General features: G+C 37.1%; 1 protein-coding gene across 1 annotated transcript; it reads left to right on the top strand.

The window, feature by feature from the left end:
- The first annotated feature begins 1471 nt into the window (after positions 1-1471).
- spns3 (SPNS lysolipid transporter 3, sphingosine-1-phosphate (putative)) lies at positions 1472-11715 on the top strand. Its single transcript, XM_020930191.2, has 13 exons — positions 1472-1615; positions 2275-2495; positions 2605-2670; positions 4116-4252; positions 4846-4997; positions 5890-5956; positions 6040-6182; positions 6683-6835; positions 6908-7097; positions 7183-7248; positions 8349-8447; positions 9147-9318; positions 10119-11715. Exons 2-13 carry the CDS (start codon positions 2282-2284, stop codon positions 10181-10183), a joined length of 1524 nt encoding a protein of 507 aa, XP_020785850.2. The 5' UTR covers positions 1472-1615; positions 2275-2281; the 3' UTR covers positions 10184-11715.
- The last annotated feature ends 7261 nt before the right edge of the window (positions 11716-18976 follow it).

The raw sequence follows: 18976 nt of genomic DNA, 5'->3' as shown, positions 1-18976 counted from the left end.
AGAGTTGCGCAAAACTGAATTAAACACATTAAAATCTCAAACGGATTGATGTGGCTCTAGAGTGGTTACGGTCTATATGTCGTAAAGTTGAATTTATTTATGCAGATTAGTAGTGCAGATAGTAAAATAATGATGATCATTTTAATATAAAAACGTTAATGATTAATCGATAATCGATCGTTAATTCTTCCTACGATCGATTAAGAAAATTTCATCGAATGCCCATCCCTAGTTAGGAGTGCACGTCGGTTTAGGGGTTAGTGTTAATTTAGAAGTTAGATCAATGAGTAAGATGCATTCGTGGGGCCGGCATGTGCAGAGCTCAATGTGGCCAGGGTGCGGCGTGGCCTGGGCATGGCATAGGCTCAACGAGGGCCGATCATTGCCGCTTGCGGCTATATTTATTATTATTAGTAGTAGTAGTAGTAGTAGTAGTATTTAAAAGATGCCTAGGCCATGATGTTTAATAATGTGGACATTAACAACCATGCTAAATATCCAGTGTGCCTTATGGAATGTTGAGAGGAGCCTAACATTCTATTGAGGTTCTGGGCCTGTTGATGGTAAAGAAATCATCACAGATCCATTGATTTTGGTTGGATTTTTATATTTTTTTCTGTGGAATGACTATACTGTTTGAAGAAAAGAATGGCATATTGGCTGATGTCAAAACTTGGGGGAATAGTTGATTGCCAATGAAGTAAAGATGAAAATACTGGAAAAAAGTGAAAAAAATGCCTTATTTTTTGGCATTAAATTGAGCCAAAATCATGTAGAAATGTGTTTTATGAATATTTTTTTCACTGAATGTTGTCACCACATGTGTTCTTTGCATCTGGAATGTATTTGTAGACAGCTTACCCAATCCACAATTTTCTATCACAAAATGAAGGTTACCTACACTAAAATGGCCACAATTTTTTTTTTTTCGATATTTCCGGAAGAGCAGACCCTCCAATTATTGGTCCTCAGGGTCACAGTTAACAAAAAACACACAAATAAAAAGTATGGCAGGCGATGTCAGGTTCAACCCATTTTCTAGAGCTTTTGAGACTTTGGCTCCCCGACTAAATGTAATAATGAATTTAAATGAAAATACCTCAAATTGAAGGCTTTTCTCAGCAATTTTTAGGTGAGATTAAAAATAGATTAATTAGATAAATTAATTACAGATCATAATTAATTAATCTCTCCATTTTTTTAATCGCATGATAGCACTAATATATATATATATATATATATATATATATATATATATATATATATATATGATATATAGGATTGTGTTAAAAGTTTCCATTTTAACATAGAATATAGATATAGAATATAGGCTATAAAAATCCAGCTCTTTATCATTTAACACAGTTTTTTGAAACACGTTTCAAATGTAATTTCCAAATGAGACACAGAAAAAGGAAGGAAGTAAAGTAAAAAAGTTACAACAGTGTGCCTTTCTAAGATTATGACCGCCCCTCTGTGGGCAGCTCTGTTCTAAACTCAATATTTCTGCAGGCATGCAGCAGAGCAGAGAACTTTCTGCTCACAGCAACACCCCTCATCATCTGACCAGAACAAAAATGGAATAACACTGGACTGAATCAACATTCTTTTACAAGTGAGTGTGCTGGGTTTTAATTCTCTATCTGAAGGACTGAATGTACAATCATAAACAGATTGTTGCTTATCATAGTGTACTGTGTGGAATTTAGTTTTCAGCAACAGTTGTTTTTGTTCAAAAAGTTTGCCTTTCACTCTTACCCCTATATTTATACTATTTGAAAAGGTTAATCTTTATGTTCACACATATAGCCTAAGACTTCCTCACTTGTTGCAACAGTTTGTACACACACTCTTGTGTAATTTATTTGTGTCATAAGAATTTCGCCAAAAGTGTTGTCACCACCATGGTTTAGCTGGCTGTCAAGTCAAATAGAGAAACAGTGCAGGGTAGAGTGCAGTTGCTTTTTTTAACTTTCTTTTCAATCATAAAATTAGAAAATACATTATGATGTCAGTGTCATAAAATAAACATAGCCTATAAAAATGAATGAAAAGTAGCAGAAAGAAGATAAATCTAATGTTATCAATCCCCTTTACAAGACAATAGCCTACTTTAACATAGATATTATTTTTTTAGCTTTTACAACTTAAAGCATATTCTACTCTGTATAGTCCTAATTATGCTTAATTTTGATAAAACAAGATCTATATTTTGACTGCACACAAACTTTATCATTGTTCTCATCGGAATGTTCGTATCACATCTGTTCTCAGGTGAGCCATGGAGCCAAGGATTTCAGTGTCGTCTTTCAGAGAAGTGGTGTCTCCTCGGCGCAGTCTCAGTGCCAGTTTTCGCTATGGCTCCTTTGTCGAAAGCACTGGTTCTTTGGACAGGGTAGGATCTTCACCTGTCTCCCCTGCCCGAGGGTATGTGGCTGTGGCTGTACTCTGTTATATCAACCTACTCAACTACATGGAGCGGTACACTTTAGCAGGTCAGTACCCATTGTTATAAAACTAATTTGGGATAGTTTTCATACGATGGAGAGTTGGAGCCAATATTCAAAATGGTGCATATCTAAATTATTGCTGTTGTTGCTGTAGGAGTGCTCCTGAACATCCAGACATTTTTTAATATAAATGACAGTACTGCCGGACTTCTACAGACAGGTAAGAGGTACACACACAAAACATCAAAGTTTATCATAATATATTCCTTTTAGATTTTCAATTAGCTAATTCTTCAACCTTCAGTAAAGTTGATATATTCATGGGTGTCAGCTTCCTGTTTAATGGTGATATTTTTAGGAACATTCGTCACTCTGCACTGTGTAACTTTTCTGGTGGAGAGTCAACCACCTGCTTATCTCCATGGAGATGTTATTGTTTTGTCTGAAATTTCCCAGTGGGCTATTAAACGTATCCACATTGCATTTACTCAGTTACATGGATTTTCATTAACCTATTAACCTTAACCTTAACCTTACTGTGAGTGGGCTCGCCTCTTTGATCTGACATGTAACTTGGCCCATTGGTGTCACCTGCTGTGTGTAATGCCATACTGTGGAACATTCCAGGCATGGAGAGAAGCAGGTGACAGACCCTCCACCAGAAAGGTTACACAGTGCACCTTTAAATGGTTCATCACTTGGCCTATACCAAATGTCAGAATTGTTTATAATTTTGAAACCCATGGATTCCAGCAGACAGTGTTGCAAGGTTACTGCCTTTTTTTGCGAGACACATCCACTTCTGCTATTTATTTTAGACTTAGACTTAGACTTAGACTTAGACTTAGACCTACACCTACACCTACACCTACACCTACTTCATTGATCCACAAGGGAAATCATTTGGACACAGTAGCTCACTATAAATGGTAATAATAAATTCTAAATAAGTAGCAAAAAAGATAGCAAGAGACAGGTGTCAAATAAGACATAATTATATATATGTAACAGTACAAGTCAAAATAAAATAGAAAAATAAGTAATAAAATATAAAATCACAGCTTTATACAAGAGGTCATTGAAAGACAGAACAACAATGATATGATGATTGACAGGACATAGGGTTATCTGTTACATAAGGGTGAGTTGTTGTACAGGTAAAGGTAGTATTATCCATTACAGAAAGGTGAGTATGATATGAATATGGTCCTGTATCTCTTGTTGGACAATGAGCTCCTCTGTCCCTCTATAGTCTGGTGCAGTGGGTGAGCAGTAGTGTCCATATGTTGGAGAGCAGTTTGTCCAGTGTCCTCCTGTTCCTTACTGTGACAAATGTCTCCAGCTCACAGTCAATTACGTGACCAGCTTTACTGATCAGTTTGTCGATCTGCCCAGTGTTTTTACTGCTCCCCCAGCAGACCATAGTGAAGTACAGAGAGGTGGCCACCACAAACTGATACAGGATCTCCAGTAACTTGCTGCACACATTTGAAAGACCTGAGCTTTCTCAGGAAGTAGAGTCTACTCCTGCCCTTCTTGCACACAGCATTAGTGTGACCCTGCTGCCAATCTCTTAGATGCTTAGGGTGTGAATTTTACACGTGTGTCTGGGGTGTGTTTGGTAATGGTGACCTTATTGTGTACCATATATTAATGCACCCACAGTTTTTATTTGCAGCTTTCTTCTCTTTGCACCTCTCTTTGGATACCTTGGAGACCGTTACAACAGGAAGTATATTATGATGTGTGGTCTGCTCGTGTGGCTCATCACTGCTCTGTGCAGTTCCTTCGTTACTCAGAATGTAAGTGAGAGATGTGGTCGTCTATAGGAGAATATACAGAAATGAGAAACACAGGGTTACTTGTTACTGCACATAGTTGGAGTGTCTTCCTTTATTAAGTCCACTAGAGAATGAAGACACTTTTGCACCTAAATAGTAGTAGTTAAAGTAGGCTACTCATATTTAAAGGTGCATTGTGTAAATCTTTGGTTAAGGGGATATTTTAGTGCTCTGTCAGGAATGTTCACAGTATGACATTAAACAGCTCTACCTTACATTTATTTAATTACAAGTGATTTTACAGCTCAAAAATACCTAGAAAAACAGGCATTCTGACTGTGAGCGGGGTTGCTCCTCCATAGATCTGACCTGTTACTTGGTCTGGCTTGGTCTCCATGAAGCTAGAAAGGTTTAATACCACACTGTGAAATATTCCAGATGAAGCAATAACATTACAGTGGAGACAGACCCTCCACCAAAAAGTTACACAATGAACCTTTAATTTCATTGCTTAAACTGTGACACTATAGGGAAACAATATTAAATTTAAACTATAAATACTGACATGCACAAAAAGTTATTTCAGAACAATAACGCCAAATGACTTCTTTCAGTTATTCTGGTTCCTGATGCTGATGCGTGGTCTGGTAGGAGTTGGAGAGGCCAGTTACTCCACCATCGCTCCCACGATCATTGGAGACCTGTTTACTGGGACAAAAAGAAGCTCCATGATTTCTATCTTCTACATCTTCATCCCAGTGGGCAGGTTAGAGACATGGACACTTACCCCCTCATTAACATATAAGTTTCACCAGTGCCTTTAAATGTGCATTATGTAACTTTTTGGTTGGGGCTCCGTAGCTGCCTGTTTCTATGAATATGTATGTCACTGCTCTTCTTGGAATGCTCCATGATATTAAACAACTTTAGCTTGCAGTCACAAATCTTCGCAACCCAAGTCAATAGATATTATTCACAAATCACAAAATAAAGGTGGATTTGACCATTATTGAACATTAATGAGGATATTTTATTGTTGACTGAATGATTGTGTCTCTCTGAACAATTAGTGTTTCTCAAGTTTTAAACAGTGAAAAACAGTAATTGAACCAGCGATAAAAGGATCCATAAGTTGCCTATTTGGACATTAAATTAAACTCTCTTTTTTTTTCTTTTCAGCATTCAATTAAACCAGCAATACTGGAACAAAATAGTCAATAAAATAATTACAAAAAGAATATAAATTATACAAAACATGTGTTTAAAATTTCAACATTTCTAATGAGATAAGTGGTCCTGTTTGCGTTTTTGTAGTGGGTTCCAGTCCGGGGTGCAGGAGGAGAGCACAGCAACAGATCAGGCGACCCAAAAAAATTCTCTTGTGACCCACCTGAGGGTCGCGACCCAGTCTTTGGGAAACAAAGGTTTAGACACCTAGAAAACAGGTAGTGTGAGCAGGGTTGCCTCTTAACAGATCTGACCTGTAACTTGGTCTGGTTTGGTCTCTATAAAGATAGAAAGGTTTAATGCCATACTGTGAAACATTCCAAACAGAGAAATAACATCTCCATGAAGAAAAGCATTTGACATACCCTCCACCAGAAAAGTTACACAGTGCACTTTTAATTCAATAATTCAATAATTATTTGTCCCTTTAGTGGTCTTGGGTATATCTCAGGTGCCTCCATCGCTTCTGCCACAGGGGACTGGCGATGGGCTCTTAGGGTGAGTTTTATTTGGTTGAGTACAGCTTTATCAATAATCATTATAATAATCATAATGATCATTGTGTGTGGGTCTTTTCCCAGTTAACTCCCATACTAGGTGTAATTGGGCTGCTTTTGCTTGGCTTCTTATGTCCAAACCCATCAAGAGGCGCTGTGGAAAATCAAGGCCAGACAAATGCTGAACCCACTTCTTATAAAGAGGACATCAAATATCTTCTGAAAAAGTGAGGCTGCTGTTAAGTGTGTTACTTATTAAGTAGTGCTGTGCGTTATCGGGAAAATATAATTGCGATTAATAGTATAGTATTAATAGTAATAAAAGATTACTCAAACATATGTGAATGAAACAAAACACTACTCCTGATATGTATATGATGAGGGAACAACATCTCACAAGAGTCAATTTTACATACCTCTGATATAGGATTTTGTTAAAAGTTCACATTTTAAATGCATCCAATCAACAAAAAGACAGAAATATGAATTGGAAAACTAATGCAAGAATCACATGTTACAGTTGTGCACAGTTGTAAATTACAGGGTTAGCAGTTTTTATGCAGAATAAGACAGGATATTTTGTTGTGTGCAGAAGAAATGATTGTACTTCAAAACTGCAGCTTTTACTATTCGGTAATTGTGTCAGATTTTATTATGTTGCTATTAATCTTGCAGCCCTATTATTAAATGATAATAGGTGTTGTAATAATGGTATTTCTCTGTTTAGTAAAAGTTTTGTATGGTCGACATTGGCAGTGACTGCCATGGCTTTCTTGACTGGTGCTTTGGCTTTTTGGATGCCTTTGTTCCTGTCCCGAGCTCAGGTTTTCCAGGGAATTCTGCAGCCTTGCACAATGGAGCCTTGTAGCAGCAAAGACAGGTACAGAGGGCTCTCAGACCTGCTCCACTGCTCTAATATGTGTCATATTTACACTGGCTGTTACATCTCCAGTTACATCTTCGGAGGCATTACCGTAGTGACGGGAATTTTAGGGGTTTGCATCGGGGCGAGTCTGTCCAGATGCTTCCTGGACAAGGTGCAGTATGCGGATCCCGTCATCTGCGCTGTTGGAATGTTAGGATCTGTCCCATTTCTCTTTGCCACTATATTCACTGCATCAGTCAACATCATAGCCACATATGTAAGAGACACAATACAATCTAGTCATTTGATTAACATGTTGTACACAGTTCTTTTTTTATATCCTTTCTATGCTTCTCATTCAGGTGTTTATTTTCATCAGTGAAGTGCTGCTGTCTCTGTGCTGGCCTATTCTGGCTGACATAATTCTAGTAAGTCTAGTCTAGTTACGTTGTTATTGTACTTAGTTTTGTTACTTAAGTAAAAGTACAGATGATGGAGAAAAAAAAAGTCTCAAGTAAAAGTAAAAAGTAAAAGTATGACATGAAAAAAAACAAAAGAGTGAAAAGTAAAAGTATTTTGTGCAGTTTTTGAAGTCTTACAAAGCTTAAAATGTAGTAATTTTGATAAAGATTGTTTGCTCAAAATATGAATAGGTTAATAACCCCTCAGCCTTTTCAGCAGGTCTGAAACTATAATAAAAATACTTTTACTTATGAGTCCAGTTCAAAAATGTAGTCAAGTAGAAAGTATAGATACCTGCTCTCAAATGTAGTGAAATAAAATTAATCCAGTTTAAAATGTACTTAAAGTACAGATAAAAGTATATACTTAAGTACCGTACTTTACTACTTTTACTTTGTTACGTTTCAGCACTATAACTAGGACATGGGCTGCAACTTTGGAAAAGTTTATACACCCGTGACAGGCTAAAGGGATAAGGCAGTTGAATTGTAGTAAAGGCCTGGAGACCAACAGCCCACCTATTGTTTATGCTGATTGTATTGTTCATTCTACACAGGCAGGCATTTTCGTAGTGGTTTGTGTAACTGAGTCAGACATAGCCTCCTTTACAGGGAGAGTAGTGTGCTCTGCCACAAAGGAAATACCAAACCGATTACTTTGATAAAGTCAATATGGGGACTGGGTGAGACGGTGATAAAAACTGAACAGTAATCTCTTCCTGTGACAGTATTTTGATCAAATTGTAATATTGTGATTCATACATTTTCTCCTGAGAGCAGCAGTAGGCTCAAACAAAGACCCCACCCACCTCTCCTATTGGTCAGGATCAGCATTGCCCTGAGACACTGACAGATATATTTAACCAATTGCAATAAAGTATGAACTACTAGATTTCAGTGGTGGAACGTAACATCGTAAAAGTAATAAATAGTAATAAAGGTACTGTACTTAAGTATACATTTTAGGCTGGTATCTTAAGTAACAAAATGGAGTATTTCTTCCACCACTGCTAGATTTACATGATCTTGATCTTGTTGCATTTAACATATTATATATTTTCTGTCAGTATGTCGTGGTCCCGACCAGACGGGCTTCAGCTGAGGCTCTGCAGATCACAGTATTACACCTGTTGGGAGATGCTGGCAGCCCTTACCTAATCGGGACGGTAAGAATATACTTCTGTTTTCCAGTCACTGCAAAAACTAAAATCTAGCCAAATTAAAATGACTTGAATTAGTGGTGCATTGTGTAACTTTTCCGGTGGAGGGCCCATCAAATGCTTTTCTCCATGGAGATGTTATTGCTTTGTCTGGAATGTTTTACAGTATGGTATTAAACTTTTCTATGTTCATGGAGACTAAATCAGACTAAGGTACAGGTCAGAGCTGTGGAGAGGCAACCCCGTTCGCAGTCAAACTGCCTATTTTAGGTATTTTTGAGTTACAAAACCACCAGTAATTGAATAAATGTAAGGTAAAGCTACTCAATGTCATACTGTGGAACAGTTCAGGCAGAGCAGTGACATGTCATTGCTTTACGTGGAATGTTCCATAGTATGACTTTAAAAATATTCGTTCAGTGCTCAGAAATACAATAATTCCTTCTACAAGGGCGACCCTCCACAGATCTGAATTATAATGTAGTGTAGTGCTGGAACCTGCTTGCGTCCTTTGTGATAGATAGGTGAAAGGTTTAATCTATACTGTGGAACATTCTAGATAAAGCAATAACATTTCTGTGTCGACAAGCAGGGGGCGGACCCTCCACTAGAGATGTTGTGCAGTGCACCTTCAAGGCTAATTCATTAAAGTGTTGTTATTATAAAGTGGTACCAGTAATTAAAATCCTGTCTTTGCACTTGTAGATTTCTGATGCCATTCATAACTCCAAACTTGTGTCTGTGGAGTGGAGCTTCTTGAGTCTGAAATACGGTCTCCTGCTGTGTCCACTGGCTGGAGTGTTGGGAGGAGTGTTCTTCCTGATCACTGCTTGTTACATCACCAAAGACAGGAATGCCGCTCTGCAGATGGGGCAAGGTAAAACTTAAAACTCCTTCATTTGTGTGAGATACAAACAATGACAATGTCTTCTCCTACCCCAGAGTGAGCAAGTGTGTATGATCATTCTGCACACTTGTCTTCTCTTCTACTCATTTAAAGTGCATACAGATGGAAATGAGCTTCTGCAGTCTGATACAAGAATCTTAGTTTTATACTTAAAGGGTCCGAATTATGCTATTTTCTGATCTATGTTATAATGTAACATATCAGAAAATCACATAATATAGGCCCTTTAATGTAATTGTACATTTTCCTAATAAAAATAAACATAAATCCATGAAATCAGTCTACTCCATGCATATAATATTGTAAATACCATTATATTGTATTACTATAAGACTAAAAATCTTGCCTAGTTAGTAGTTCCCCTTATGTAGAGGTAAGGATATTCATTGTATTTTGGTTCTTTTTTCTCAACTTTTTTTCCTACAAGCTGCCGCTTAACTGATGTAAAAAGATGATGAATAATTAGCACAGGTACTCTCCACCCAACAAATAATATTTAGAAAAACATGAAAACCTGTTTTGTACTTTTATTACATATTTCCTTGTGTATTTAGTTACTTTAAAACTCTTTTCTTTATCTTTATCTGCACACATACCCTTCAGAAACAAATCAGAGATGCCAGGAATGAACCAGACCACATAAAGACAACATTGTTTTGGGGTCTAGATTAGAAAACATGATAAACCCTCTGTTACTGTCCCAAATAACATGAACATTTCCAATTTCACTGTATTTAAATCTCATTTCTTCTTTTTTTTTTTTTTGTCAGATAAATCCTCTTTTCCACCAGATCCTTCAACAACATCTGTGGAGCTACAGACTGGGAAAAACTGAATCTGAGCCAAATCAAGATCAAGAATGTATTTGTTTATTATAATGTTTTGTATTTTTCGTATATAGTTCATTATTCAACACATCATGGTGAGTGAAATCTCTATACACTGTCGCAAACTGTCAGCTCCCAATGCAGTAAATCCTACAATATCAAGCAATCCTTCACTTAAGCAATTGGCTGTATCTGATTTAGCTAAAGCACTTACCAAGTTTTCCCTAGTGGAAAACTAGGGAAAACTGCAGGGCTGGACATAAATAAAAGATATGACATACATGAGGTAATCACTTAGCAACTACACTATAAACGAGGGCCAAAAAGATCAGATATTGAAACAAACTTTAGATGGTGACAGTGGCACAGTGTTAAACACTTAAAGGTCCCATATTAGACAAAATGGATTCTCTCGAGCTTGAGTCCAAGTTAGAATGGTTTTGCCTCATCAAAAACATACCCAGAGGTGTGTTTTGTTTGGTGTGTTTTGTTTCATTCACATGTTTGAGTTTGTCTACATCTCCCAGAGGTGGGGACTTGTAAGTTGTGACTTGGACTTGAGTCAGACTTGAGTCACTATTTTTAGGACTTGAGACTTGACTTGATAAAATGGACAAAGACTTGACTAATGATTCACTCTAAGATTTTGTCAAGACATTTAATAAGGAAAAAAAAATGCATTTCTACAACTCTTATATACTCTATAAATACTCATATATAAATATACTATGATTTTTTAAGTACAATTTAGTTTAAAATTCATATAAATTGCAAAATTCTAAGCTATATTTGGTACTTTGGTTTAAAATGGACTTGAAATGACTTGAAGCTCAGAGCAGATGACTTGGACTTGACTTGGTTTTATAAGCCAATGACTTGAGACTCGACTTGGACTTTCCTGTATTTGACTTGGGACTTGACTCGGACGTGATGTCAAAGACTTGAGACTTCCTTGAGACTCACAAAACAACGACTTGGTCCCACCTTTGACATCTCCAGTGCTCAAAATGCTCTGTTATATCAGCTACATTTTATCTTTTGATCAGTATTCCAAGAATGAAATCATCCAAAAGATTTTTGTGAAGGTTTATGGGGTTTCAAAACATAGTGAAATACTTTGTATATTAATACATGACATCACTTCTGCGCTGACATTTGAAAGTATGATAATGTGGAGGTGAATGGAGACTCACAAAGTCCCACATTTGTCTTACAACTTCTGTTTATTGCAGTAAAGCATAGTTTAGATTTTATCGAGTGTTAACTGTCTGAGGGAAGAACTCCACCTAAATATGCAGGGTTTGTGTGTTAAACTTGTGTGAATGAAACAAAACAACTACAGGTATGTTTATGATAAGGAAATGAATAACATAGATCAGAAAATAGCATAATATAGGGCCTTTAAGTATAAATATTAAAAATATTTACTTGAAATAATAATTGAAATATAAAATGGGATCTAGAAATAAAGCACTAAATGTTATGTGTGATATGTGCGGTAAGTGACAGAAAAAATAAAACTGAGAACTTTTTTAGATGGTTCAGTGCTTTGAGCATTTCTTTCTACTCCTTTTTGAACATGTGTAAACTTAGTCAACTTTGATGTATAAGTACTTTTTATAGATATTACTATATGTATCTATATGTTTGAAATGTGAAGTAACAAGTAACTTCTGCATTGACATTTGAGTGTGTGGTAATGTAGCGGTGAATGAAGACAGGGAAGTCTTGAAATAAAGCCTAAAGATACAGGAAGTGCACCAAGACACAGTTACACTTCAGAAGGCTAATAGTGTCTTCAGCAAAAACATATCTGTATTATCCTGTATTATTAGTCCATTCAGATCTTCAAAGTTCTGTTCCACCTTGTGATGTCAGGTAATTTTCTTACTTGTGGTATAATTTTCAAGTTAACAACTATCTTTTACATTTTGTTTAGGGGAGATTGGAAATTCAAGGACTCAAATAATCCAAATGATTATAGTGAAGGTGTATGGAGTTTAAAAACACAGTGGAGGATTTCCTATATTATCACATGACATCAGAAGGTGGAACTGAGTATTTTCTGTTTGAGAAAAGAGCTCAACCCAAATATGCAAATATGTTTGTGCGTTAAACATGTCTGAATGAAACTAAACAAAATTCCAGGAATGTTTTTGATGAGGAAATAACATAACAGATCAGAAAATAGTGATCCATTGTGACCGCTAGATGGCGCCACTACACTGTAAAAGAACTCGAGATGAGCTAAATATTTTCCCAAGCGTAAGATCGCTTTCCAGTGAAGTGGAGCTAAACTGCAAAGTAAGCGCCTGCGCACGGTAGGTCATGGTTTATTTTAAAGGTCCCACATTACGCAAAATTGACTCTTGTCTATATCTCCAAAGTTCAAACTACTCTGTTCCACCTTGTGATGTCATGAAGCAGTAGTTTTCAAGTTAACAGCTCATTTTACCTTTAATTCAGAGATTGGCAATTCCAGGTCTGAAATCATACAGATAATTCTAGTGACGGTATGGAGTTTTAAAACACAGTGGAGCACGTCCTGTATTACCACACGACATCACAAGGTGGAACAGAGTCTTTCCTGTCTGAGAGAAGAACTCAGCCTTAACAAAACGCAGCTCCAGGAATGTTTTTGACAATATAACATAAATAAAAATATGGGTGTATGGGTCCTTTAAGCTTGAAATTTTAAAAGTTCTTGGATCTTTTATTCTTGTAATGTAATGTTCTATTGATGCATGGATATGTATGGATCTGTCTTTATTTATCATTTGAATGTAGTCTTTTTGTCTTAGTCTTGTTTTATCTAAAACCAGTGTAATTTCTCATAAGGTGGATGGGGCGTGTAACACTGACCTTTCCTGTCAATAGAGGCAGAAGTTCAAGGGCGCAGATAGATTGTTAAAATGTTTGTGCCTTTCTCGGGCACTAACACTATTGGCATTTCCTTTTGTTTTGAATACTTGTAACTTAACATTGTAATTTTCCAGAAGTTATGTTATCATTTAATCATCTGTTTATGAACTACTCATGCAGACATGGAATAACAATCAAAAAGGTACACGCACATTAAAGGGTATGTGGAAAATACTGTGGAGGTAACAGTCCAGACTGCAATTAAAACACAATAGGTATTGTATTGTGCAACACGGTTCAGACATTTTAACTACAGAGTTCCCCTTGTCGACCCTGGCCACACAGGAAACTGTCACAATGGCTAATAAATTGTGCAGTCTGATCAATGAGGGAGTGGAGCCAGGAAGACAGGCTGTGCCCACTGTTCACCAGAGCGTAGGTTTTTTATGACAGTTGCAGTATAAGATTTACACTTATAATACTCAGCTTTATCACATTTTTTACCACTTCATAATACCTACTCTAAATATTTAATCAAAATTAGCAAATAGCTTTAAGGTCCTCTATAAGTGTCTGAGATGTAAGCCCTGATATAATGCTCTTACCTCTTCAAAAATATGCCTGGAGTTGTGAGTTGTTTCATTCATTCACACATGTTTAAATAATCCTTTATTATTGGTCTGTCTGCATCTCTAAAGCTCAGTCCCACCTTGTGATGTCATGTACACATGGTGGTAGTACTTTTAGTTCGGCAGAGACTGGCAGTTCTATGACTGAAATCATCCAAATGATTCTAGTGAAGGTGTATTACCACATTACATCACAAGTTGGAACAAAGCTCAGTCTAAATGTGCAGGATTTGTGTGATAAATGTGTGAATAAAACAAAACACAACTCCAGGTATGTTTTTGAAGAAAAGACAAAATTATAACATATAGCAGAAAATATGGGCCCTTTAAGAATCATTCAGGCAGAGTAACTACATAAATAGGAGGTTCAGGTTAGACCATAAGGGAACATAGATGGGGGGGCAACAGTAGCTCAGAGTGTTTGTCCACTTATCCATTAAAGGTTGGCGGTTCAAATCCCGCTTTTGACATTAACATCATTGGTTGAGCAGTCAAATCCACTGATCCATAGGTTTGCGATGCAATTCCAGCTCCCACAGATGAATGTTGTCATGTCCTTGAGCAAGACCCACCTCGCCCCCAGTGTCTGTGTGGGTGAGTGGTTGTGTGGTTGAGTGGCTCCTTGATGTAAAGTGCTTTGAGAGCCTTGTAGGTGGAAAAGCTCTATATAAAAATGTGACTGTTTACCATATACAACTGTAACGTATAGTCTATATAACATCATACACTGTATGTTTTTTATCTTAATCAGCTCCTCAGCTCTGTGATAAGAAGAGTGTCAAACCTCACTGTGGGATGTGGAGATGCTCTGTTTCCTTATCAAACTGCTACAGAGACATGACATCACCAGGAAGAGCCCTCACCGCCCTTCACCCTGCCCCCGGTCAGGACGATTACATCACACAACCATGAACAGTAAACATCTATAGGCATCTCACATTAAAACAAAATATTTCACTGCCAGTGTTCACATACACACAGAAAATCTGATCTTTGTCTGATTTCTGGATTATCCGATTATTGAAACATAAACTTACTATATCCAATGTGAGTAATCAGATTTATTTCAGATTTTTCACATCTGTGTTTGGACTAAATTATGCAAAAAGGACAAACTAATGTGGCAGAAACAAAAATGAAAGATTTAAAGATCAAATTTGTTGTATTTTAACTTTCAAATACACTGTTACTCTAAAAATCAATTAACTGACACATTTTTTAATGATTTTTATTTTGTGCATAAAGACCCACCAAAAATCTTATCTAATTATTGGATTATCTGGAAATTCAAAGTGTGATTTTTACTTGACTCTGTAAATGCACCTATGGCAGATGATTCTGAAGTGTTGATTAGTGTTACAGTGGAAATGCACACAGACAAATACAAAACATGCATGATTTCAGATTGTGTTAATAAGAAAAAGGGCGTGTAAGAGATTAGACTTTGAGTTGCAGGAAGAGAAAATGGAAAAGAAGGGGAATAGTTCTTCATTGGGTCAAGTTACTGGCCAGATCTGGGGAGAAGCAACCTGCTCACAGTAAGAATGCATGTTTTTCAAGGCTTTTTAAAGCAATTATAAGCAAAATAATTATAATAAATGTATATAAATGCAAAATAAATAAGTTTATTGCCATATGGTTGAACATTTCAAGCAAAACAATGTTAAACAATTGGCGCACTCCCACCAGAAAGATTTCATAGTTGAACTGAGATTACAAGAATTACAAATCATTCACTTTTCACCAAACAAATATAATATTGCCATAATTTAGAAAACATATTTTTCAAAGTGCTTCACAACAGAGTAAAATGGACTGACCCCACTTCATCCGCCGCCCATACTTTAACTATGGTAACTTTTCTTGATCTGAGCAGCCACAAAAGATTTCTGGGTTGAAGTACAATCTACAAAAATACTCAAGAAAGGACAAGAGACAAAAATGCCGACCTATCTCATACCCACATCTGGAAAAGTATCCCTATGGCTGTGTGGTCAAACGCACAATCTAGGCCACATAATAACTCAAAACTTTAGTTACTGTCACACAACTTTTTTATGGCATCAGAACAAATACAGGCTATAGTTAAAAAGCAGAGAAGTATTGAGGTCAGCTGTGTACTGTTCTAACTTCATTCTGCTCCTATGTATTTAGCATTCCAGATTGAGAGGCTAGCTGCCCACTGGCCGCTCATTCACCAGACTCCACTTGAGCTACAGGGTAATTACAAAGACCAGCGGCAGTCTATAAATATGATTCACAGTAAAATGCAATCTCTTGTTAGCCAAAGTATAGCCGGTCCAACTCTGTGAAGTTTTATAATCTCACCAAATATGCAGCAGTGGTATCAGTTCGGTCGTGATAATTACTGTATCAATATAGGAACGCTGGAACTATATATTTTGGGACTCAGTATTTATCATGTGTACATTTTCGTTGTAAACATTGGAGATAAAGCTGCATTGTGGAACTTTTTGGTTGGAGATCCTTCACCTGCTTGTTTCTATGGGTATGTGACTGCTCTGCTTCGAATGTTCCAGTATGACATTAAACAGCTCTACCTTATATTTATTCAATTACAGGTGGTTTTACAGCTCCAAAATAAATCGAAAAACAGACATTCTAACTATGAGCGGGTTGCCTCTCCACAGATCTGACCTCTAACTTGGTCTGGTTTGGTCTCCATGAAGATAAAAAGGTTTAATATCATTCTGTGAAACATTCCAGAGAGAGCAGAGAAAAGCATTTGACAGACCCTCCACCAAAAAAGTTACACAGTGCACCTTTAATGATACTATCTATTTTAAAATGTTTATGAGATTATCTTGTGTCAAGAGATATAAAGTAGGTCCAATATTATTGTTTATCACAATACATATTTCTCCGTAGCAATTTATTGTATCAATTTGTTATCGTGACTAAGCGTTATGAATATTTCATGGACAATACTGGTGATACAACATTTTGCTCAAACATCTGAAGGTACACTATGTACCTTTTGTATTGGGGGTCTGCCACCTGATGTCTCCGTGGAAATGTTATTGCTTTGCTTGAAATGTTCCTCATTATGGCATTTAAATTATGTTAAATGGCCAATGGTCACATTTTTATATAACATTTTTCCATCTTCAAGGCACACAAAGCTCTTTGCATCAAGGAACCACTCACCCATTCACACACACACACACACACGCACACCCCCCACACACACCCCTACACACACACACACACTCAAACACCAGTGTATGCAGACACTGGGGGAGAGGTGGGTTTAGTGTCCTGCCCAAGGACACAACAACAGCATTCATCTGTGGAGTCACACTGTCAACCTGAAGTTGGAGTTACTATCTTAAATTACACTGCACATTTTCTAGAGGAAGAGACACTACCTGCTTGTCTCCATGGAGATGTTATTGCTTTGCCTGGAAAGATCCACATGGAGAGAAGCAGGTGACGCCATGAAGGCCAAATTACAGCAGATGAGTAATATTTTGTTCACATGACTTTTTAATCTGTGACTGATGTAATGCAGAAAATAGTAGGCAAAATGTGTTTTAGAAAACAAAGCTAACTTGTGATTTTGTACAGACTTAATGCTATGGCTGATTGAGGATCGTGTGTGGTTGTATTGTAAATGAGGAAATTGTGAATTGTTTTCATTGTTGATTGGGTGTAATCACATTGTATAATTTATTCTTGCAAATCAGTGACTCCAGATGGAAACAGGCTGTTTAGCTATAATCTGGTGTGGAACATTGAGTTTTTACTGGTTTAAAGTATCTGTACACAGTCGCTTCAAATAAAGACTGAATGAAGAAAGAATGCATGTTTTTCAAAATAGTTTCTGAGCAATAAAAATGCCTGAATAAATGCAAGATAAAGCCATACTGTGAAACATTCTACACAGAGTTATGTCATCTCATTGACAAGAGCAGGCACCCTCCTCCAGAAAAGTTTCATAGAGCACCTTTAAAGAGCCCATGTTATGCTTTTTCTGATCTATGTTATAAAATACAAACTTACCTGGAGTTGTGTTTTGTTTCATTCACACATGTTTAACACACAAACCCTGCATATTTAGACTAAGTTCTTCTTTCAAACTAAAAACACTCTGTTCCACATTGTGATGTTATGTGGTAATACAAAAAGTGCTCCACTGTGTTTTTAAACTCCATACACCTTCACTACAATCATTTTGATAATTTCAGCTCTGGAATTGACTCTGTACTGAACAAAAGGTAGCTGTTAACTTGAAAACTACCACTAGATGACATCACAACGTGGTACACAGTATTTTGAGCTTTGGAGATGTAGACTGACTGGTAACAAAGTATTAATCAAACATCTGTGAGTGAAACAAAACACAACTTCAGGTATGTTTTTTTATGAGATAATAGCATTATAACATGGCTTAAAGTAAGTAAGAGTCAATTTTGCGTCATATAAAGAAAAAAAAATACTTATAGATTCTTTAACATACAAATATTTTCCTCTATAGAAAGAATAGGGTAAAGTATTATATCCTATTTTTTATCACCGTTATTGATATTTTGTCAATAGTATGCTGTAGAATGTGAAAGATTGTAATTTGGTACCACTAAAGAAGCCTGCAACAGCAACAAAGCCTAGCCCCTAAACCTTGTCAAAACTTTATAACAGAATTCTTGAGCTTCTTTCTCACATACCCTCCATGCGGGTGGGCACAACCAAAGCCCAAAAAGATCAAGGGGTCTGACTTGGAAAGAGGTGCCTGATAAATAATTGAAAGCACAGATGAAGACGGCGTCCATGTCCCCGAGCACTATATTTAGTTCAGTCCATCTCACTACACTGCAGACATCAGGCCAGATCTATTCAAATCCTCAGCTGCTCTGCTTCAGACCATGCCAGGGCTGCATTAGCACATAGTAGTGGAAGGGGGGACGGGGGAGATGGGGAGGTGGGGTAGAGAGGGGTAGAGGAGGGTGGGAGAGGGGGTAGAGGGCTGGGACAGTTCACAGGTTGCACACTGCGAAGAGGTCAGAATGGTACAGCCCACACCACGAGTCAGGGTCAGACGGCTCCGACTACAAAAACAAATGAGAACAGTGGAGCAGTGGAAAGTGGGGTGGTCCAGAGCTGCCGGACACTGACGGGTCACTGTGTCTCCACTACATACAGGTGGTAGGATAAGATATGCACTGGTGAAGAAATACAGAAGAGGGAAAGGACTCAGTATGTCACGTTTCAAACACGAGAAGTGCCCAAAATGCAGGACTGCTCATGAAATGTTCATTAATGTAACAGAAAGAACAAGCAGAAGTAAAACCA

This window comes from Boleophthalmus pectinirostris, unplaced genomic scaffold, assembly GCF_026225935.1.
Source record: "Boleophthalmus pectinirostris isolate CB_2022bp ecotype Guang Dong unplaced genomic scaffold, ASM2622593v1 HiC_scaffold_12, whole genome shotgun sequence".
Classification (NCBI taxonomy): Eukaryota; Metazoa; Chordata; class Actinopteri; order Gobiiformes; family Gobiidae; genus Boleophthalmus; species Boleophthalmus pectinirostris.
This window is presented reverse-complemented; position numbering and strand designations above follow the sequence as displayed.